General features: G+C 53.2%; 1 protein-coding gene across 3 annotated transcripts; it reads right to left on the bottom strand.

Moving 5' to 3' along the window:
• LOC128845145 (zinc finger protein 160-like) lies at nucleotides 1-22,216 on the bottom strand. 3 transcript variants are annotated; one of them, XM_054043503.1, is made up of 5 exons: nucleotides 22,016-22,216; nucleotides 17,055-17,143; nucleotides 7,978-8,104; nucleotides 7,268-7,381; nucleotides 1-6,900 (listed from the first exon to the last, which is right to left on the bottom strand). In XM_054043503.1, exons 2-5 carry the CDS (start codon nucleotides 17,076-17,078, stop codon nucleotides 5,069-5,071), a joined length of 2,097 nt encoding a protein of 698 aa, XP_053899478.1. In that variant the 5' UTR covers nucleotides 17,079-17,143; nucleotides 22,016-22,216; the 3' UTR covers nucleotides 1-5,068. The 3 variants fall into 3 exon arrangements, with proteins under 3 accessions (XP_053899478.1, XP_053899480.1, XP_053899479.1); XM_054043505.1 differs by having other exon boundaries at nucleotides 1-6,897; XM_054043504.1 differs by lacking the exon at nucleotides 22,016-22,216 and adding an exon at nucleotides 19,877-20,001.
• Nucleotides 22,217-22,428: the final 212 nt, after the last annotated feature.

Raw genomic sequence — 22,428 nt, 5'->3', positions numbered from 1 at the left:
CAGAGTTCAGCAACAGTTGAGTGTGTGTGTGTGTGTGTGTTAGGATAGTTGGCGTCTAAGAGTCGGATTCAGGTACTTTGAATGAAAGTAGCAGCTGGGCATCTAAATCTTTTTGTGCATCGAGCCCCTGGTGCCTAACCTGCTTTGACAACTGCACGAGGCCCCTCTCTGCATCCTCAGGTGCCTGATACCATCAAAAACCCAACCCCAAGGCATTTTTTAAATGATACTTTTGAAAAACTTACAGAAAATCTAATGGGATTTAAAATTCAGATTAATATAATCTGGGCCCACAAGCCCTAAAATACCTTCATCAGAACAGCACGGGGCTTTGAATGGTATCACTCCATGGCAGGGGCTGACAGCCGGGGCAGGGTCTGAACAGCCCCATTGGCAGTGATTATTGCTAAAGCCAGTAAGAGATTGACTGTTCTCAGATAATGTGTCTGCGCTCTGGGGTAAGGGCTGTAATTCTGGGGAAGAACAATCTGAGTTTGTCACACGGAACAGAAGTTGAACAGCTGCTTCAACGGCAGAGCCTTGTTCTCTCAGCCATCGGGAGATGCTGCCCCCTCCCCTCATCATTCCCCTTGGGGCGTCACTCGTAGCCGGTTAGATTTCAGGGTCGCTACTGACACTTGCAAAATCATTACACTGGCTGTTCTGCATATTTAGGCTGGACACTCTTTCCCTTAGGGGCTGTCTCTCATGAGGTGTATGTACAGCACCTAGCACAGTACGGCCTTGGGCTTCTGGGGAGCCTCTGGCTGCTGCTGTATAACAATAATCATGGTACCAACTGAGACACAATTATTTTGTAGCCAGACAAGAATGAATTAGGGGAAAGTTGTGGTGTGAGGAACAGGCCGACTATTAACCTCACTGCATTTCCGAACCATGTGAGCGCTGCTTCACCTCCACTCTGAAGCCGGGGGGTATTTAATGGAAAACAAGGACACAGTGCGAGAAACTCAATTCTACTTTATTATTCCAAAGGAGAAAGCCAGACTCCTGTCCCCACCCCCAGCCCAGCTCAGCATGGGCCTTTCCATCCCCAGCCCAGCACACTGCTGCCCCCAAAGCCCCCGTGCACCAGCAACATGTACAAACTGGTAGAAAAGTGCAGAGCACCCAGGAGAGATGCTGGGGCCGAGGGCAGGAATCCAAGGAGCGGAGATTACAGGGACGCAGTGTGGGGGGAGTGGGGCAGAGAGTCTCTGTCGTCCCCAGGCAGGACACGGGGTTAGAGGGGGACGGGTGACCAGCTGGGCTCTCAGGCTCCTCATCTCCCTCTGGCCTCTATGGTGGGGTCAGCCTGGCTTCAAGGCTGGCCCAGGCCTGTTGGCTTCCCCAGCTTCCTTCTCGTCTCTGCCCAGGCTCATCCTCTGAGCAATGGGGAGACGCTGCCCCCTCCCCTCCTCATTCCTCTTGGGGCATCGTTTGTAGCCCTTCCGACTTCAGGGATGGCTTCACCCAGCACTCACAGGGCAATTCCTGCCTCTCTCTGGCACTGGTGCAGCAAGTTCACCGTTCTCAGCGTCAGCTGTCTGGCACCCAAGAGACGAGCCTGCAGGTTCCCAGCTCTGGTTCCACACTCTCCCTCCCTCCTGTCTGCATCTCACATCTCTGCAGGGGTCAGGCAGTAACTCCACACCCCGTCCTGTCTGCATCTCACTTCTCTGCAGGGGTCAGGCAGTAACTCCACACCCCGTCCTGTCTGCATCTCACTTCTCTGCAGGGGTCAGGCAGTAACTCCACACCCCGTCCTGTCTGCATCTCACATCTCTGCAGGGGTCAGGCAGTAACTCCACACCCCGTCCTGTCTGCATCTCACTTCTCTGCAGGGGTCAGGCAGTAACTCCACACCCCGTCCTGTCTGCATCTCACTTCTCTGCAGGGGTCAGGCAGTAACTCCACACCCCGTCCTGTCTGCATCTCACATCTCTGCAGGGGTCAGGCAGTAACTCCACACCCCGTCCTGTCTGCATCTCACATCTCTGCAGGGGTCAGGCAGTAACTCCACACCCCGTCCTGTCTGCATCTCACATCTCTGCAGGGGTCAGGCAGTAACTCCACACCCCGTCCTGTCTGCATCTCACTTCTCTGCAGGGGTCAGGCAGTAACTCCACACCCCGTCCTGTCTGCATCTCACTTCTCTGCAGGGGTCAGGCAGTAACTCCACACCCCGTCCTGTCTGCATCTCACATCTCTGCAGGGGTCAGGCAGTAACTCCACACCCCGTCCTGTCTGCATCTCACTTCTCTGCAGGGATCTGGCAGTAACTCCATACCCCGTCCTGTCTGCATCTCACATCTCTGCAGGGGTCAGGCAGTAACTCCATACCCTGTCCTGTCTGCATCTCACATCTCTGCAGGGGTCAGGCAGTAACTCCATACCCCGTCCTGTCTGCATCTCACATCTCTGCAGGGGTCAGGCAGTAACTCCACACCCCGTCCTGTCTGCATCTCACATCTCTGCAGGGGTCAGGCAGTAACTCCACACCCCGTCCTGTCTGCATCTCACTTCTCTGCAGGGATCTGGCAGTAACTCCACACCCCGTCCTGTCTCGGCCTCTCAGAGTGTGAATCTAGCGCGCCCCCTCGGTGTTCGTGCTGAGAGATATTGATAATTGTCATTGTTCAAACATGAAAATCTCATGACAATGGGAAAGAACAGTTAAAATAAAACAAAAAAGGACTCTTCTGGCAAATGATCATTTGTCTCATAAAGTCCTTAATAAAACTGCTACATCCTGTCAAAGTAAACTAATATCAAAATAGATGACCAAACGGCCTGCAGGAAGGGACAGAAACCAACACTACAAGGTGCACTACAAAATACTTTCAGGTTCATAAAGTGAAATCCCACAGAACTCCCCAAAGAAGGAAAACCAATGTATTCATTTTCTTCTGACCTGGCTAAACCTGCTATACTCAGCACCTCCTCATCATCTGGTTGTGTCATTTACAAAAGTTTTAACATCGTCCTAATGCAAAAATAATAATAAAAAAATCCAAAGCCCAAACCTGAACATCTACAAAGCCCAGAAACCACTTTAACAATAGATCAGCGATTGGCAACCTTTGGCTCCCAGCCTGCCAGGGTAAGCCGCTGGTGGGCCGCGAGACGGTTGGTTTACCTGAGCGCCCAGAGGCACAGCTGCTCGCAGCGCCCAGTGGCCGTGGTTCGCCGTTCCCGGCCAATGGGGGCTGCAGGAAGCACGGCCAGCATGTCCCTTGGCCGCTCTTACCCTGACGGACCGGGAGCCAAAGGATGCCGGCCCCTGCAATAGACGAAAGCAGGGATTTTAGCTCTGAAGGATGAGCCAGAGCTTTGGGGGTCATTTGAATTCCCCCTCCAGGTCGGGGACACTCATCTGTAGCTCTCAGGCGTCTGAGTCAGGATCAAAGAAATCCGAGTGTGATTCCTACGCGTGGAGAGCACAGAACACTGTGGTGAGTGCCGTGCTGGGAGGACAGTGCACTCCTGGGGTTTGCACTCCTACAGTGGTGTGCACACGAGTGCAGGGCACTTCCTGAGCTGGGTCTCATCGTGCAGACCTAATCTCCGCGTCCGTGTCTTTCTGCAGCAGGACGTGGCCCTTCCTGTGGGTGTGACAGAGCAGGCTGGAGAGCCTGGCTTGGCAGGCCGGGGTTGGGGGGCCCTGGCTGGTGGAACGGGCAGGCTCAGTGGAACCCCAGTACATCAGGAGGCATACCCAGATCGCCAGGGTAACCCGTCAGAGGGCTGATCGGGGCTTCTCCTCCTCTGCTGGGGTTAGCTAAGATCAGGCAAAGCCAGAGGGTCCTTGATCAGCTCCGGGTCAGCGGCTGCGGGAACCTGCCCCCAGAGACAGACAGCTGGACACTGTTAGCACAGAAGCCTGGTTGTCAGCCTGAGACAGAATTTGGGGTTTGACTTTTGATACTCTTGCATCTTATACTAATATGGGTGAACAAAGGACAATGACCCCGTGTGCTACATCTGCCCACAAGCAGATGGGCTGAAAAGAGCTAAGAGCTGGAACTAGTGTTCCTGGGCATAGCTGGAGTGTAATATGTGAGCGCCCACTTGACAACCGCCTCAACTCTTTCTCTCAAAGCAAGGTCAAGCAACTAGTCAGGAGGGGAAGGCGGTAAAACTAGTCAGGATGTGGGGAGGTAAAACACTAAAAGACCAAAGAAATGCCTGCCCCTGCCGGAGCACAACCTCACTCCTCACCCCTCCCTTGGGTACAAAAGAGGTGGCACGAAGACCCCAACTCACGACCCTCCAGAACAGAACATGACCATAAGTTGTGAGGGGTGTGACTAGGACGTGCACCGCAGGTCTATCTGGGCCTGCTGAGAAGGAGGAGGGGGAAGGGGTCTGGGGGACTGGGGAATTGGGACACAGCGGCGTCAGAGCCAGGAACAAAACACCGGGGAGCAGACTCTATCGGCGCGTAGAGAGAAGCCTGACTGGTGTGAAGGGTGCGAAATATGCTTGCTTGGAAACTAATCCCAATAAACATTGACTTGTCAGCACTCCAGACTTCTGGTCTGTTCTCTGTCTGTGAGACAAGAACCAGGGGAGAGGGTGACGGGAAAAGCCCTAACAGATACCTGGAAGCCAAATGCCACCGATGCGGGTGGGAACTAGGAAATGGAGGTTTTGCTATGGCCAGCTCTAGTCAGGGCACTGAGGGAATTTCCCTCCAGTGTGGAGGACGCTCTGATGTCCAGTGTGGTGTTACCTCCAACAGAAGCGTTTTCCATGCTAAGGACCCATAAAAGGGCTCTTCTCTGTGTGGATTTACTGAGGTTTGATACCGTGTGAGCAGCAGATAAAGCTTCCCCCACACTCAAGCTCTTTCTTCTGTGAATTACGCGATGAGGAACAATGTGTGAGCTCAGACTGAATCTCTTCTTGCAGTTATTGAACCTTTTCCCACAATCCAAGCATCCAAGGGTTCTCTCTCGTGCGGATCGTCTGATGTGACGCAAGGTTTGATCTTCAAATGAAACTTTTTTCACAGTTGAGGCATTTATAGATTCTGTCCCGTGTGAATTCTTCAATTTTTATGAAGTTATGAGCAGGGACTGAAACTTTCCCAATCATCTAAGCATTTATAGGGTTTTTCTCTTGTGTGGCTTGTCTGATGTCTAATAAGGTTTGAGCGCTGACTGAAACCTTCCTCACAGTGGAGGCATTTATAAGGTTTCTCTCCTATGTGGGTTCTCTGATGTACAATAAGGGCTGATGGTTCTCTGAAACTTTTCCCACAGTCCAAGCATTTACAGGGTTTCTCTCCCATGTGCAGCCTCCGATGGGCAGTAAGATTTGAGCTCTGACTGAAGCTTTTATCACAGTCCAAACATTTATAGGGTTTTTCTCCTGTGTGGGTCCTCTGATGTGTAATAAGGGCTGATGGTACACTGAAACTTGTCCCACACTCAAGGCATTTATAGGGTTTCTCTCCTGTGTGGGTTCTCTGATGTACAATAAGTGCTGATGGGGCATTGCAACTTTTCCCACACTCAAGGCATTTATGTGGTCCCTCTCCGGTGTGGATCCTCCCATGGCTAGTAAGATGTGAGCGCTGATTGAAGCTTTTCCCACAGTCCAAGCATTTATAGGGTTTCTCTCCCGTGTGAGTTCTCTGGTGTACAATAAGGGCTGATGGTGCATTGCAACTTTTCCCACACTCAAGGCATTTATATGGTCCCTCTCCCGTGTGGATTTTGCCATGGCTAATAAGGCTTGAGTGTTGACTGAAACTTTTCCCACAGTACAAGCATTTATAAGGTTTCTCCCCGGTGTGGGTTCTCTGATGTGCAGTAAGCGCTGATGGGCCACTGAAACTTTTCCCACAGTACAAGCATTTATGTGGGCCCTCTCCTGTGTGGATTCTCCCATGGCTATTAAGATGTGAGCGCTGACTGAAGCTTTTCCCACAATCCAGGCACGTATATGGTCTCTCTCCTGTGTGGATTCTCCTATGGTTTATAAGTCTTGAGTGCAGACTGAAGCTTTTTCCACAGTCCAAACATTTATAGGGTTTCTCTCCCGTGTGGGTTCTCTGGTGTACAATAAGGGCTGATGATACACTGAAACTTTTCCCACACACAAGGCATTTATAGGGTTTCTCTCCCGTATGGATTCTCCTATGGCTAATAAGGCTTGAGCTCTGACTGAAGCTTTTCCCACAGTCCAAGCACTTATAGGGTTTCTCTCCTGTGTGGATCCTCTGATGTGCAGTAAGGGCTGATGGTCCACTGAAACTTTTCCCACAGTACAAGCATTTATGTGGGCCCTCTCCTGTGTGGATTCTCCCATGGCTAGTAAGATGTGAGCGCTGACTGAAACTTTTCCCACAGTGCAGGCATTTAAATGGTTTCTCTCCTGTGTGGGTTCTCTGGTGTATAATAAGGACTGATGATGTACTGAAACTTTTCCCACATTCAAGGCATTTATATGGTCCCTCTCCTGTGTGGGTTCTCCCGTGGCTAATAAGGCCTGAGCACTGACTGAAGCTTTTCCCACACTCAAGGCATTTATATGGTTTCTCTCCCGTGTGCAGTCTCCGATGGGTAGTAAGATTTGAGATCCAGTTGAAGATTTTTCCACAGTCCAAGCATTTATAAGGTTTCTTTTCCTTGGGATTTGTCTGTGGGGTTGTGGTTTTTTTGGGATCCTTGCCTCCTCCCCCACATTCAAAGGATTCGTGCACTTGCTTTCTTGGGTGGTTTCCCAACTTCCTCTCTGACCTGTCCCGATTACTCCAGGCTTTTCTCTGTTCCAAGAACGGGGAAAAATTCCCATCTGCTCTTCTCAGAAAGTCTTCCTGCAGTTCCACTTGCTCAGGACCTTCCTGCTGTGGATTCCCTTCCTCGTTCTCACTCATTGTCTCATCACCTGCTGGGGGAGAGAGAGAGAATCCAGGCAGGAGTCAGTGCCTGGGCTGGTAAAAAGGACAAAAGGGGAGTAGCAAAGAGGGAAAACACAACACAATGACTGTTGGGAGACTGAGCAATTGGATTCTGCCTCCACATCCCATCCAAACACTGCCAGGGAAGTGACATCAGGGAGAAAACTCCTGACAGCGAACAGGGTGGGTGGGAAGCCATGAGCGATATCTGCCATGATGATATGACACCTGCTGACCAGCGCCTGACCTGGGTGAGATGAGGCAGAACTGAGGGGGGCTCACACCACATTTTGAGGATTTTCAGCTTTTTCCTCCATTTGCCAGATAGTTTCTGTGTCAGTGTCACTGACCCCTTACCTGTGCAGGGGCCTCTTGGGATGTTGCTTTCCTTGGAGTCCTGGAGATCCGGGACCCATGGCTCTTCTCCTGCTTCCAGCCGGGCGATCAGGGCAGGTTTGGGAATGGGGAGTCCTGCTCAGGGGTGAAATCAGGCATGAGCAGAGTGCACTGAGGATTGGGGCATATTTGTCACAAAGGGCGCGTCTGAAGTTTCAAATGACCCCATGATTTCTTGGGGGGTTGCAGGATGTGAACAGATGGGAACATGGTCACTGAGCCCCCGTGGGAGAGGCCGATGTCTGGAGGGAACGGAAAGTTCTCACAGCGCTACTGGGAGTGTTCAGGGTCTGTGGGCTCTGGGGGACTTGCCGAGGCACACACAGCTCTGGTGTTAAACCCCTGGCTGTGTCTGAACCCCCCGAGCCCTCCCCACACATGGAGCCAGTCCCAGGAAGGGAGGTGCACAGAGATGCTGTGTGCGAGTGAGAATTAATGCAGAGAATAAAACACTGTTTCTGCCCCCGGGAAAGGTGGAGGGATGGGGCTGAATTAGCAAGTCCATTAGGTCCGTGACTCCCCTATCGCATTGGAGGGGGTTTGGAGGTGAACGGCTCCCTCCTATGGGCTACGCGACCCATTCCCCTGTAATCTAACTGACCGAAGAACCTGACAGACGCAGAAATGCAGACCCCATTGCTTCAAATAGCTGAGGGGACAGGAATCCTTACCCAGCGAGGTCACGGTCTCATAGTTCTCCTGAATGACGTCTCTGTAGAGGGCTCTCTGAGCGGGGTCCAGCAGAGCCCACTCTGCCCTGGTGAAATACACAGCCACCTCCTCGAAGGTCACCAGCATCTGAAACAACAGGTGCCCCCCTCTCAGTGCCTGCTGCCCCAGCCACAGCCCCACTATTCATGGGGGAAGAAGCACAACAATAGGATGGCTCTGGGAGGGCCAGAGGAGCAGAATCCCACCCCAGCCTGCTCAGAGTGGCCAGGAGGCTGCAGGGAACAGAGAGAAGGGGAGAGCTCCTTGTCCCTCCCAGCAGACGGAGGAGGGCAGGGTCTTCTCATTTCCCACCCACCTACTAGGCACAGGCTGAGTTGGGAAGCAGAGCTCTGGGCAGGGAACAGGGACAGGAATCCCAGCACCTCCCCTTTGTATTTCACCGAAGTCTCTGCCTGGGGGGTTCAGGCTCCAGCCAACTGCTAGAAAAGAGCAGAATCAAGGGAGCAGCAAAGACTAGGTGAGGAGGGGCCATTTATGCAGAGTCACCTTGTGACGGTGCCCCCATAATGCTTTATGGGAATATGCTTATGAATGTATCTATGACATAACTGGAATATGTTTTATGCTACATATGCCATGTAACATATCTCTGTAAAGGTTACAATCTACTGAATATGTTCATCCTATTTGTATGCATGTGTCATTGTTGTATTCGAAGTTATGAATATTGGCTGTGTACTTGTTTGATTCTAAGTAGGTTGTAGTGAAGCAGTTGGTCAGCTTCCTGAGAAAAGACTATTCTCAGTAAGTGCCCAATCAGGAAACACTTAAGCCAACAATGAACTTGGAGACACCAACACACATCTGGGCTTTCCCAGGAATGTGGCTTGGCTGGTAAGGAACTCAGTCATGCAGGGACATGTGACTTATCCAGGTGACTCCAAAACTCCATTTTGTAGCTGAATTCTACACAGGGGGAGGGGTGTCCACCCACAAGAGAAAGTCTATTTAAACCCCTGGGTGACCCCTCCATTTGGTCTTCAGCTGGCTAAAGAAATAGCCTCTCCACCCCCAAAGATACCTGAAGGGAACTGGAACAAAGGACAGTAACCACGGGGGCGTGAGTGATGGCTGGACCCAGACTAGGAGGCTAATCTGTAAAAGAGGCTTATCTGGAACATCTCTGAGGGTGAGATTTCATCTGTATTCAGCTTCTTACTGTATTAAGTTTAGACTTGCGTGTTTTATTTTATTTTGCTGGGTAACTTACTTTGTTCTGTCTGTTATTACTTGGAACCACTTAAATCCTACTTTTTGTATTTAATAAAATCACTTTTTACTTATTATTTAACCCAGAGACTGTATTAATACTTGGGGGGGGGGAGTAGGGGGGAAGGGGGGGCAAACAGCTGTGCATCTCTCTCTATCAGTGTTCTAGAGAGTGAACAATTTATGAGTTTACCTTGTATAAGCTTTATACAGGGTAAAACGGATTTATTTGGGGTTTGGACCCCATTGGGAGTTGGGCATCTGAGTGTTAGAGATGGGAACACTTCTTACACTGCTTTCAATTAAGCCTGCAGTTTGTGGGACGTGGTTCAGACCTCGGTCTGTGTTTGTAGCCGGCAAGCGTGTCTGGCACAACCAGGTGGGGTGCTGGGATCCCGAGCTGGCAGGGAAAACGGTTAGTAGTAGTCTTGGCACATCAGTTGGCAGCCCCAAGGGGGTTTCTGTGATCCAACCCATCACAGTGGCGTAGTCGAGCAGGATCTGTGCACAGCTGATTGCTCTGAGACACTGGTAGTGATTTTAAGTGAGTTTGGGGTGTGGTGGCTGGAGAACAGACAAAGTGGTTACTGGTTTGTTATTTCGGGGAAGGGACTAGAGGCAGGAAAATCAGCAACATGAGTGAGAGCAAGGCTCAGAAAAAGCTAGAACTGCACAGACTGCAAATGGCTGAGAAAGAAAATGACGGATGGAATTAAAACAAATGGAAATGGAGGCAGAAACAGCCAGGGAGGAGGCTGCCCATAAAAGAGCCCTGGAGGTCAGAGACAGAGAAATACAGGCCCAGGGGGAGGCCCAGAAGCATGAACTGGCTGTTAGGGAGTTGAAGAGACAAACCCTCCAGCTGCTGGCTCCACTTGCCCAAAAATCCACAAATGGGCACGACTGTGTCTACAGTATGATGAATCCAGTGATATTGCCGAATATTTCATCACCTTTGAGAGACTGTGCACCCTCCATGCTATCCCTGAAGATCAAAAGATGACCATCTTGATAGCAAAATTGACTGGCAGAGCTCTAGACATATTCAATAAGATGCCTATTGATGATGCTTCAAACTATGGTAAATTTAAGGAACTGATTTTGAAAAAGTTTCAGATTACACCTGAAATCTACAGGGTTAAATTCAGGAGTCCTAAGAGGGGATCTGGACTGAGTAATGTGGCTTATGTAAATGAAATGAGAGATTTGATAGATAAGTGGGTGAGGGGGAAAGGCATTACAAGCTTTGAAGGAATGTGTGATTTGGTTACTCAGGAACAATTACTGAATATGTGCAGTGATGAGGTAAAACAGTATTTCTGGGACAAAAAGGTGAATGCAGTGGATGAATTAGCTGAGTTTGCAGACTCTTATGAGCAAGCACAAGCTGCAATTAAACATAAACCACTGGCAGAGGGGCACAGGGTTGGGGGAAAGCAGAATCACCGTTTCACCCCTGGGAAAAAGGAGGCTGGGTGTTCACCTCCCCATTCCCGTTACTCGTCCCAAATCTCCGGTACAAGCAGAGGAACCAAGAGGTGCTATCATTGTAAGTCCACTGAGCACCTGAGGAATAATTGTCCTTGGCTAAGAGGGAACAGGCAGCAGGCAACACAGGAAGCTGCTGCTTCTCAGAGCCCAGCTGCTGCGTCTTTCCACACAGGATTTGGAAAGGTGGCTTCTACCCAACCAAGCTGTGAGCAGGTGCATGCTGTTAAAATCAATGGTAAATTACTCGTTGGGTTGAGAGATATGGGTGCTTTATGCTAGATATGCCACGTAACATGTCTTTGCAAAGGTTATGATCCATTGAATCTATTCATCCTATTCATATGCATGTCTCATTTTTATAGCTGAAGTTATGAGCGTTGGCTCTGGGCTTGTATTTAAAGTGTTTGCTGTAGAAAGCACCTAAGGCAGATTTGGTCAAGATAGTGTGAAGGGGTTATCCAAGTAATTGGGAGTCCTTAGCTAACAATGGACTTTGGGAGACGCCAATCCACATCCGAGCTTTCCTGGGATTCGGAACGCTTGTGAAATCTCCAAAAAGAAAGCGATATCTGGACAAAGGAAAGCCCAGAAAAGGATTGGGCCAATTTCTGATTCATTTGCAGATGAGCCACATCTCAATAAGAAAACCTGCCAAACTACTGGGAGCGGCAGAAAAATGTCATCATGCCCAAGCTGTATCAACTAGCACAACTTGTACTGGCAGTTCCGGCAACACAAGTGAGCGCTGAAAGAAAATGTCCAGGCCTCCAATGTGTCCTTCCACTGCAGAGATCCAACATGACAAAGCAACTGTTTAAATACGTTATCTGAGGTTGTTCAAACAGTTTGTTTAGGAAAAAATAATTGTGTTTATTTGACTACACAAAAACAACCGGACAATTCATGTAAACTTAAAAAATAAACAACCAGTCAAAACCCAAAACCGTTTCCATCTGAAGTTGCAGTTCTCTTTTTTGAATTTACCTCCACTGAGATTGAAACAGGAATTGAACCAGTAACTGAACTTTTACTTTTGTTTCTTTGGGTGACAAGAACCAGAAATGAAACCGGAATGGAACTGAACCCAAACCAGAACCAAACCAAAATAAATACCAGTCGGGCTCCCTGCCTACTGTTGCTAGCAGTGACTCTGGTTTCACACAGAATCCTGCACAGAAATCAGAGCAGGGCCCTGTTCAGTCCTGTGAACATCAAACATTTAACATTCAGGAGTCAGATCCCCAAAATAATGAGATTGTTCCCTACCCCATGGGCTGGGGGAGTTGCCATTGTATCTCTCACTGTCCCCTGCCCTCTGGCTCTGCTCCCCAGCCAGTCTCCGCTTGCTCCATATTCTCCCTCCAGCCCCCCCACAGCCCCTCCCCCATGCCCCCCTTTCCTTCCCTTTATCAGACACTCAGAGTTTCCCTCTAGTCCAGCTCTGCTCCCCTTAGCCCCAGAATTTTCCCCCTGCCCTGATTCCTGTGCGTTTCCCCAGCCTCCCTCCAGCGGCCCCACATCCCCCGGCCCCCTCCATCGTGCCACTGGAGGACAAGGACTGCTCTAAGGAGCAGATTCCTGACTCAAATGGGGCTACAAGAGCATCTGGGAGCAGCAGTAGCCAGGCATCCCCAAGAGTCCTGTCCCCGACCATACGGGGGTCTTCACGATCAGGTGCCCCATCAGGGGATCGGAGACGGATGGGATTGGAGCTGAGCCCAGACCCTGCAGAAAAGCCCTGGTATCTAGCTCCCTTGCTGGGTCCCAAGGCCATAGACACAGTCAGCCAGATGGGTGGGTGGTGGACAGGCTCCCACTTCTGGCCCCAGCCTATATGTCTGCGTGGAGTCTCCTGGGATCAGACCCCTCGGACTCCCAGTGGGAGCGGAAGGTGGTGGTAAATGTGGGGACATGCCTGGGGTGGCGAGACCCTGGGACAGAGAGAACTCTTGTCAGGCCCCAGGGGGTGCAGCTGCAGATGCTGAGGGGCTGTGTGACCTGGATGAAGGTCCCCGGGATGAAGCCTCTCGCCTTGCCTATGGCCTGGATCCCTGTGCAGACCCAGGAGGGGTCGGGCTGGCTGGTCGTTGGGGTTCTCCAGGATATCGGCTGTGAGGTCCTGTTGGGGGGTGACTCTGTCTCTTTGGTACAGGATCCAGGCCCTGCTCCTGTAATGGCCGAGGATTTGAATTTGAATCCAGGGAACAAATTGGCTAAGATGGAAATGGTCGGTGAAAATGCAAATGACTTGGCTCGCAGGGGGGAGGGGCTGCTGGGCTCAGGATACCTGCCTACCTGTAACCAGACCCCTGGGGCGGAGTGGGAGGGAGAGATGCTCCCCGCCCCCCTGCACACCAGAGAGGGGGCTCGAGCTCGCTGCCTTCCCTGACTGGGACAGCCAGGGCAGCGCTGAGCATGGTGGGAGCTGAGACCCCAGCTGAGTGGGGGACACCCAAGCAGGGCAGGTCAGCTGCCAACCAGGTTTGCCTGGTCCAGGCGTGCTGCTGGGAAGTGATTACACAGCAGGGAGGGAGCTACCAGGGACAGGGCTCAGTGGGGCTGTGACCCCAGGCCGAGCCAGCGAGAGGAAGCAGGTCCCACTCCCTTCCCCAGCCGCTGAATTCCAGACCGAGCTGCAGAAGGATCCCTCCTTGGAGAAGCTGAGGGAACTTGCTGGCCACAGCGCTGCAAACCCCCTTGGGGACGGCTGCAGGGACAGAGTCCTGTGGGAGAAGGGATTCCTGTACCGGGAATGGGCTCCCTAAGGGGAAGCAGAACTGGGGGGAAGCGGGAGGCAGCTGGTGGTGCCCCAGAAGTATCGCCGCAGGCTATTGTACCTGGCCCACGATGTCCCTCTCTCGGGACACCAGGGGATCCAACGCCCCAGGCAGCCGCTGCTGCAGAACTTTTACTGGCCCGGAGTCTGTGACGCCGTCCAGCAGAACTGCAGGTCCTGAGACCCGGGCCAGAGGGTGGGGAGGGCCCGGGATAAGGGTGAAGCCCCCTTGAGATCCCTGCCCAACATAGAGGAGCCTTTCCATAAGCTGGCTATGGACATAGTGGGGCACCTCAGCAAGGCGACCCGGTTGGGGAAGAAATACATCCTGGTGGTGATGGATTTTACCACCCGCTACCCAGGGGGATCTGTCCTCCACCAAGGCAGACACCATGGCAGACGTGCTGCCGACCATCTTCAGCAGAGTGGGAGTTCCTAGGGGGGTCCTTACAGACCAGGGGTCCAATGTCATGTCAGCCCTGCTCTAGGGCTTGTGGGAGAAATGTGGAGTCTGGCCCACCTGGGCCTCTGCATATCACCCTCAGTCCAACGGGCTGGTGGAGAGATTTTATGCAGAGGACTTTTATGAATCAGCATCCGCAGGGGCTGGGACAAGTACTTGCCCCACCTGTGGTACAGGGAAGTGCCCCAGGAATCCACACGGTTCTTCCCTTTCGAGCTGCTGTATGGGAGGAGAGCGAGGGGACCCCTGGACCTGGTAAGGGACGGTTGGGAGAAGGGGGAAGACCCCCTGGTGGATCTCTTCCCTGAGATGGGAGCCAATCCTCCTATCAGGTGTCCCCCGTTCAGAGTGACTGGGAAAACAGCCCAGGACCTGGAGAGAGAGGTCAAAGACATGCTGGCTTTAGAGGTGATCCAGCTGTTCAACAGCCCGTGGGGCTGGTACCCAAAAAGGATGGGTCGATCCGATTCTGTGATGCTGATGCAAGCCGATACTAAGGGGCAGAGACACCCCATCGGGTACCTGAGCACAAAGCTGCAGCTGTATCTATTTGAGTGGCGCTTTACTGTGTATACTTACCACTCTCCTCTGACGGGGCTGATGCCGAGCTGCTGGGGACGGAGACACCTGTTCAGAGGGTGTCCAAGGTCAAGATGGGGGCTCTTAACCGAGAGAGCCCGAATCGCAGCCCTCCAGACTGGAGTTCTGGGAGACCTGTTCTCAGTTTGAACCCCAGGGGTATTAGGGTGGCAAAAGGGCACAGGCCGCATAAACCTTCCCAAATGCAGCCTGCGAGTGCCATCAAGCACACTCGATCTCAGGGAGGGCGTGAAACTGGAAGGGCCTGGTGTAACTCCCACCAAGGAACAGGAGAGGTGCTGGGGCATCCATGGGAACGTTGGTGGGTTCGAACTTCCCCAGGTCACTGGTTAAAGTGACCCTGCTCAGTTCAGTCTCGAAGGGGGGAGAGATGTGACGAAGTGGGAATGTTCTTAATGTTTTCTCTGAGTGCTGTGTGGGTGCCTCAGTTTCCCCTATGCATTTCTCGAGTGTCTAGGGTGTGTGATTGTTGCAGGACCCTAGGGGGCCAGTGTGATGCTGTCTGCACAGAGAATGGCCGACACCCTGTCTCCTGGCAACTGATGGCCTGGGCCCCTCCCCTGCAAAGGTGCCAACTGAAGGTGTTGGAGAACAAAGGGATCATGAGACCTCCTGGCCCGGGGAAAGAGACCAAGGGAGAGGAGGGGCTGGAGAGTTTCCAGTTTGGAGCTGGCTGGGAAAATGGAGGGGAGCCCAGATAGGGCTCTGGCCTCCCAACAGAGCTCTGGCCCCCCCAGGCCCTCCAAGATGGTCCTGACTGAGGGGATCCTGTTGTCTGTACCTGCAAGACCTGTCTTGGACTGTGTTCCTTTCGTCTAAATAAACCTTCTGTGTTACTGGCTGGCTGAGAGTCACGGTGAATTGCAGGAAGCCGGGGGTGCAGGGCCTTGTCTCCCCCAAACTCCGTGAACAATTTGCACTCTCCCTAACCACTGGACTATCAAGTCATTCGTGCTCTCTTCTCGGCACATTCCTTATATTCAAATACTTATACCAAGTAGAACAGCGTCAGCATGACAGACGGATTAGACTCACATCAGAATATCCCATAACCCAGTGGTGAGGACGCTCTCTGTCTGGTCAAATTCCTTCTTACGGGGCAGAGAGGGGAATTGAACCTGTGACTGATGTGGCGATTTCCTGCAATATCCTTGAAAAACTTTCCTGTATTCAGTGTCCGTGTTGTTGGCGAGGATTGTATGTAACCTGCCTAGCAGGGAAATGTGACAGGTATAAGACCTGGAAGTTCAAAAGACTATGTTGAAACCATGCCAAACAAACACAGGCTTTTGGGACAGGGAGTGTAAAGTGGATTTCCTGGGGAGTCCCCAGGGACAGGTTAATGCAAATGACCCAGGTCCGGTTATGCAAACACCCAGCTTTTGAAACTGCCCTGAGGAGAGTCCTTGTCTGCTGATTACCAGCTCCAGAAGGCCAAGATCTAAGGCCTGAGCTGCATGAAGAAATGGCTGCTTTGCATGGTCTTTGCTCCGATTCTGTATGTAAGGCTCCGTCTACACTAGAAACGTTAAAGCGCTGCGGCGGGAGCGCTCCCCCGACAGCGCTTTGCAGTGGGAGTGTGGTCGTGCAGGAGCGCTAGGGGAGAGCTCTCCCAGCGCGCCTGGTAATCTGCCTCCACGAGGGGAATAGCTCCCAGTGCACGGAGCCTGTCCACACTTGCCCTTTAAAGCGCTCAGACTTGCTGCGCTCCGGGGGGTGATTTTTCACACCCCTGAGCCAGCAAACGAGAGCGCTATAAAATGTAAGTGTAGATGAGCCCTTAGGCTTTGTCTACACTATCAACCTTAAAGCGCTGTGTAGTTGTGGCACCAGCGCTGGGAGGGGCGTAGCTAGGGGCCGTGACTACACTGGTATTTTAGAGCGCTGAAACTTGCAATGCTGGGGGGGGGGTGGGGTGTCACACCTCTGAGCGAGAAAGTTGCAGCGCTGTGAAGTGCCAGTGTAGACAAGCCCTAAGACAGATTTGAGCTTGTAGCCATGGAGAAAACCCAGCTGTGGGGTTTGAAGGGCTGATACCTACCAGTGGCCAGGAGGCTGCAGGGAACAGAGAGAAGGAGAGAGCTCCTTGTCCTCCCAGCAGACAGAGGAGTGTGGGGTCTTCTCATTTCCCACCCACCTACTAGGCACAGGCTGAGGTGGGGAGCAGAGCTCTGGGCAGGGAACAGGGACAGGAATCCCAGCACCTCCCCTTTATATTTCACTGCAGTCTTTGCCTAGGGGCTTCAGGCTCCAGTGCTCTGGTCTGTTTTCCCAGCTCCATCCAGGGGGTTGTTTCCAGTTTCAGAAATGGGGGAATGTTCACACGCTCCCAATGGGTCTGTTCATAAACCAGGCCCTAGGCTGAGCATGTCCCAGCAGGTTTATCAGTTCCTGCCCCCCCTCACCTCACCGTGAGTGTTTCCTGCCCCTCCCCCTCTACGACAACCCTCCCCAGCAGCTCCCCCAAAATCCCCTACCTGAGCTGGATCCACCGCAGCCATTTCCCTGCCCCGGCCCCTAGGAAGATGGGACGATCTGGAGCAAAACGGGGTTGTTATTCTGCAGCCTGTCAGGGCGAGAAAGGAAGTTCGTGAGGTTTCTGAATTAATGTTAGTCCATTTCACACCCCGATTCCCCCAGGCTCTGTCCCTGCAGACAGACACTCTAGACTCTGCCATGCTGGGAGAAGCCTCAGTGACATTATCACAGCACAGACCCGACCTCTCCCCTGGGACTAAACCCACCAGAGGCTATTACACTCTCCCAGGAACAGAGTCTCTGAGCCAAACGCCAGAAAAGAGCAGAATCAAAGGAGCCGCTTTGGGGGATCCCCCGACACTGTCCCCAGAACAGCCCATTCCCTCAGCAGCGCAGGGACCAGGCAGAGGCAGGAACTGGCTTTTCCTCTCCCTGCTCCTCACCTCTCCCAGGAAAGTCACTGCCCCGGGGGGCTGCAGGGAATGGGGCTGGGCAGGGCTGGGTGCCCGGAACCGCCCTCCCCACTGATTGCTCCAGCTGCCCCGTCCAGTCTCTCCCCTCTCCCTCCTGCACGAAGAGCCAGTCACTGTCCTGCATTCCCGTGGGCGTTTCCTCGCCAATAGCTACAGCCACTGCTAAGGGGGGGGGGGGCGAGGGGGGGTGAGCCTGGGGGTGTCGGGGGCAGCAGCTCTGGGACTCTCAGACACCCGGGAACAGACACAGTGTGAAGAGGGGCCCTCCTGCCCCCAGGTGTCTTATCACCTGCAGGCTCTGGCTCAAGAGTTGATACCAGCAGAGCACTGGGCTGCCCCAGGGAGGAAGTCCCCCCAGCTGGGCACAGGGGGGCATTAGTGATGGTCTGTCCCAGCCCAGACCCCACTCGGCAGCAGCAGCTCCTCAGCCCAGGCCCCCAGATCCCAGCAGAGGCAGCAGCATCTGCCCCAGGAAGCCCTGCGAGCTCCAGGGCTCCAGTATCCTGAGCTCAGAGAGAGATGGACACTGACTCCTCGGCCTGAGCAATGACCAGAGCCTCTGCTAGGGGCAGCTAACGACCGAGCCTCCCTGCGCTGCCCCCGCAGCTCCAGGGACAGTCAGGCTGATGCTGATCTCATTTGCCCCTCTGGACCCATAGCGGAACCGGAGACCCAGTTCAACCCGGGATTTCGTACATGAACCAGAACCGAATCTCACCCCTGCATTTGTTTTACCGACTGAACCAGAACTGAACTGAACAAAAAAAAAAAGGGGGGGGGGGGTAAAGGGGCTGTTACCAGTTAAAATAAAGATTCAGTATTTTTTACGCTCATTATTTAAAAAAACCCAAAACCCTACATATAGTGAGAAGAGAAGGGGGCCCGCCCACAAGTGCAGGCTTGAGAGCTGTCTGCACACTAGGGGAGACAGAAGGGGGCCCAGAGGTAGAGATGCCCCCCTGGGGAGAGAAGGGGTTGGATGCTCCCTGGGCCCTGAAGTTCACAATAACTCTTCAAGCCCAAGGGCTCCCCAAACCTCTCCCCTTGACGTGCCTCCTCCCACCATCCCCACCCCTGGGGCAGCTCCTCCCTCCAGTTGCCCCACTTGAGGCAGGGTTCATGCTCCAAACTCCCTTCCCCACTGAAGCCATCTGCAGGGCCCACTCCCAGCCCCCCAGGACACTGTCTGATACCCACCTCCAATCCCCCAGCCCTACCCCAGAAAAATATGTTTCTCATACATATTATGATGGGACCCCCAGGGTGCGCCTGGGACTGTGGGACGCTGTGCCCCTGATCTCTCTCCAGCCTGGGCTGTCTCCCACAATGCCCTGCTAGTGACCAGCAGCAAACCCCTCCAGGATCTGTTATCACTCAGCACAACCGCATGTGGAGCCCCACACCCACCGAGATGGCATGAACGCTCCCAGAGCCGCGCGTGAATCACACCGGGAAAGGCACCAGCCAGATCCCCCCAGCTCCCAGCCTTGCACCTCAGGAATAGACCGTCTTGCACTGCTCGAGATGAGCAATGCAGATCTGTTAACTGGTTCACCACTTCCTCGATGGAAAGTGGACGTACAGCAGCCTTTGCAAACCTGAGCAATTTGCCACACACTTCATACAAACTCCCTGGTGACTAGAAACAGTAAAACAACTGTATGGACTCTAAAAGATAGAGTTGAAGTGATATTATCCGATAGGTAAAAAGCCAGAGTTAGTTACCAAAGGACGCGGTCTAAACTCTCAACCCTATTAGCAAAGGTGAAAGTAGGCCGGGGCGCCCGGTGCAGCACCGCGGTAAGAGAGTGGCTGGCTGGAGACAGGGCTCTGGACGCAGCCGGACGACCGGTAAGGTTTCCGTGCTGGTGCTGGGCATGGGCGGCCCACCCCTCCCATTCTGCCCCCCTTCCCCTTCTACCCTCCCGTATAGGGTCCCGGACCACCGCCCCCCGTGGCTCCCAGCCCCATCGCTGGATGGCCAGTGGCGGGGGGGCGGGGGGGAGAGATGCAGTGCGTCCACAGCACCCCCAGGCTCCAGCCACAGGGCTCAGGCAGCGCAGTCCATGCCACCCTGGGGGGGTCTGGTGGCCGCACTTCCATACCCACGCTCCCCACACACACCGCCACCCCCTGCCCTGAGCCTGCCTGAGCCCCCCACACACACATTCCCCAACCCCCTGCTCCGACTCCTGCACCTCCCCACCCCCCATCCTAAGCTCTCCCCCCAACCCCAAGCCTCCCCCGGGGTGTGTGTGTGTGTGCGATACGACAGTACCTGTAAGAAATTTAAGTTACTTTCACCCCTATTAAACTAGGCAACAACTAGACTAAGCCGTTTCTCTCACCCCACTGGATATTGCAGTCCTTAATACACAGATTTCACCCTTGAAATCTGGGCCAGTCCCCTCACTTGGAGTCTTCAGAGTGTCCTTGTTGCTTGCAGCGTCGGTGGGTGAAGGGGAAAGGCCCAGCATGGGCCCCTGTGTTTGGTGTTTCTACCCTTAGTCCCTGTGCTTGGAGAATACAAGTCCAGACATGTTTGGTGAGTACTGCTGAGTTTCTAAGCAAGGTTGAGCAATTCTCCCTGGTGTGGCCTCATGCAGGTGAGTCATTGCATTGTGACTCCCTTGCTGGACGGTGGCTGGTGAGTTCTGTTTAACAGCACCCGTCCAGGTGTTGGTACCTCCCTTGCCATTATCTCTGGGCGCCTCCCAAACCCACGGCATATTTTAGTGACAACCATAGAACACAATCTCATAACTTCACATGCACTGAAGATATACATATTCAGCTGGAACAGTGTCTTTCAGCCTATCATAACCTTTCCCCTGATACCCCACGTGGCATGCTTTATATGCAATGTCACAGTTCTATACAGATGAGGAAATACGAGAGTCCGAGGGTGTTCCCCCAGGTATAGAATGTCACACCTTTATCTCGATCCTAGATGTCAACCCCCACTGCCAGCAGAGGACAAAGTCAAGGCAAAATTTCATTACACAGATCCAATGTCAGACAGGTCTGAAATTGAAAGATGAAATGGAAATTCGGATCGCTTGTGAAATCTCCAAAAAGAAAGCGATATCTGGACAAAGGAAAGCCCAGAAAAGGATTGGGCCAGTTTCTGATTCATTTGCAGATGAGCCACATCTCAATAAGAAAACCTGCCAAACTACTGGGAGCGGCAGAAAAATGTCATCATGCCCAAGCTGTATCAACTAGCACAACTTGTACTGGCAGTTCCGGCAACACAAGTGAGCGCTGAAAGAAAATGTCCAGGCCTCCAATGTGTCCTTCCACTGCAGAGATCCAACATGACAGAGCAACTGTTTAAATACGTTTTCTGAGGTTGTTCAAACAGTTTGCTTAGGAAAAAATAATCATGTACATTTGACAACAGAAAAACACTGGGAAAACTCTTGTAAAGTTAAAGTTGCAAAATAAATAAATGATCAAAAGCCAAAACTGTTTGCATTTGAAGTTCCAGCTCTTTTAGGGATTTACCTCCACTGAGATTGAAATAGCATTTAAACCTGTCACTGAACTTCTATTTTTGTTTCTTTGGGTGGCTTGAACCAGAAATGAAAGGGACCACACTGAATGTAACTGAACCCGAATCAAACCAAACCAAATACCAGCTGGACTCCCTGCCTCCTCCTCCTACCAGTGACTCTGGTTTCACACAGAATCCTGCACAGAAATCAGAGCAGGACCCGGTTCAGTCCTGTCAACCCCAAACATTTAACATTCAGGAGCCAGACACCCAAATACTGAGAATGTCAAATACATCGAAGACTAAATTGGAAGCGGGGTGTGTGTTGGTGGGGGGAATATTTGCCTTGTAAATTCTGAGCCCCCTGCCCCATGCTTGTTTGACCTCATCTAAGGAAAAAGATTCCCACTGGCTGCTGGCCGGTGCAGCCCCTCCTACCCCATGGGCTGGGGGAGCTGCCATTGTATCTCTCCCCTTCCTCCTCCTGCCCTCTGGCTCTGCCCTCCCCAGCCAGTCTCTGCTTGCTCCATAGTCTCCCTCCAGCCCCCCCCAGTCCCTCCCCACATCCCCCCTTTTCTTCCCTTTATCGGACACTAGTTTCCCTCTAGTCCAGCTCTGCTCCCCTGAGCCCCAGAATTCTCCCCCTGCCCCGATACCTGTGTGTTCCCCCAGCCTCCCTCCAGCGCCCCACATCCCCTGGCCCCCTCCCGCCCCCTGCATCCCTGTTCCCCAATTCCTTCCCCCTCCCACATCCCCCTTCCCCCTCCTGCCCCCTCCCACATCCCTGTTCCCCAATTCCTGCCCCCTCCCAGATCCCCAGTCACCCCCCAATGCCCGCTGGCTCAGAGCCCCCTGCTCTGCCCCCTTCCGGCTCCCCCCCCCCCCCCGGCTCTCCACACTTCGCTGCCCCCACCCCCCACCCCTGCAAACCCTGGGATCTGCAGCCGCTTCCCTCTGCCCGAGGCCGGGACCCGGGGGGGGGGGGTCTCACCTTCTCCCCACGCGGGGCACTGCCGGGGGGGCTCGGGGTCCCAGTCAGGGGGGCCGGGCCGGGGTCTCTGCCCGGGGAGAGTCTCTCGGGGGGGGGCGCGGGAATGTCCCTCCCCCGCGGCAGCGGCCGGTCCGGGCTGGCGAGGAACGTGGGTTGCACCAAAACAAAGAGTCGCTGCAGCTCCCGCAATTCACTTCCTGCAGCCGGGCTGTGCCCCGGATGGGTTGTACCGGGTGTGTCTGCGTGTGTACACACACTCACTCACACTCACTCACTCACACACACACACACACTCTCTCCCTCACACACACTCACTCATACACCCAGTCACACACACTCACACTCACACACACAGTCACACACACACACTCACTCACTCACACACCCACACACGTTGTGTGATGGGATTGCAC

The sequence above is a fragment of the Malaclemys terrapin genome, chromosome 11 (genome assembly GCF_027887155.1).
Source record: "Malaclemys terrapin pileata isolate rMalTer1 chromosome 11, rMalTer1.hap1, whole genome shotgun sequence".
Classification (NCBI taxonomy): domain Eukaryota; kingdom Metazoa; phylum Chordata; order Testudines; family Emydidae; genus Malaclemys; species Malaclemys terrapin.
Note: the sequence above shows the minus strand (reverse complement) of the source record. Positions and strands in the feature narration are given on the sequence as shown.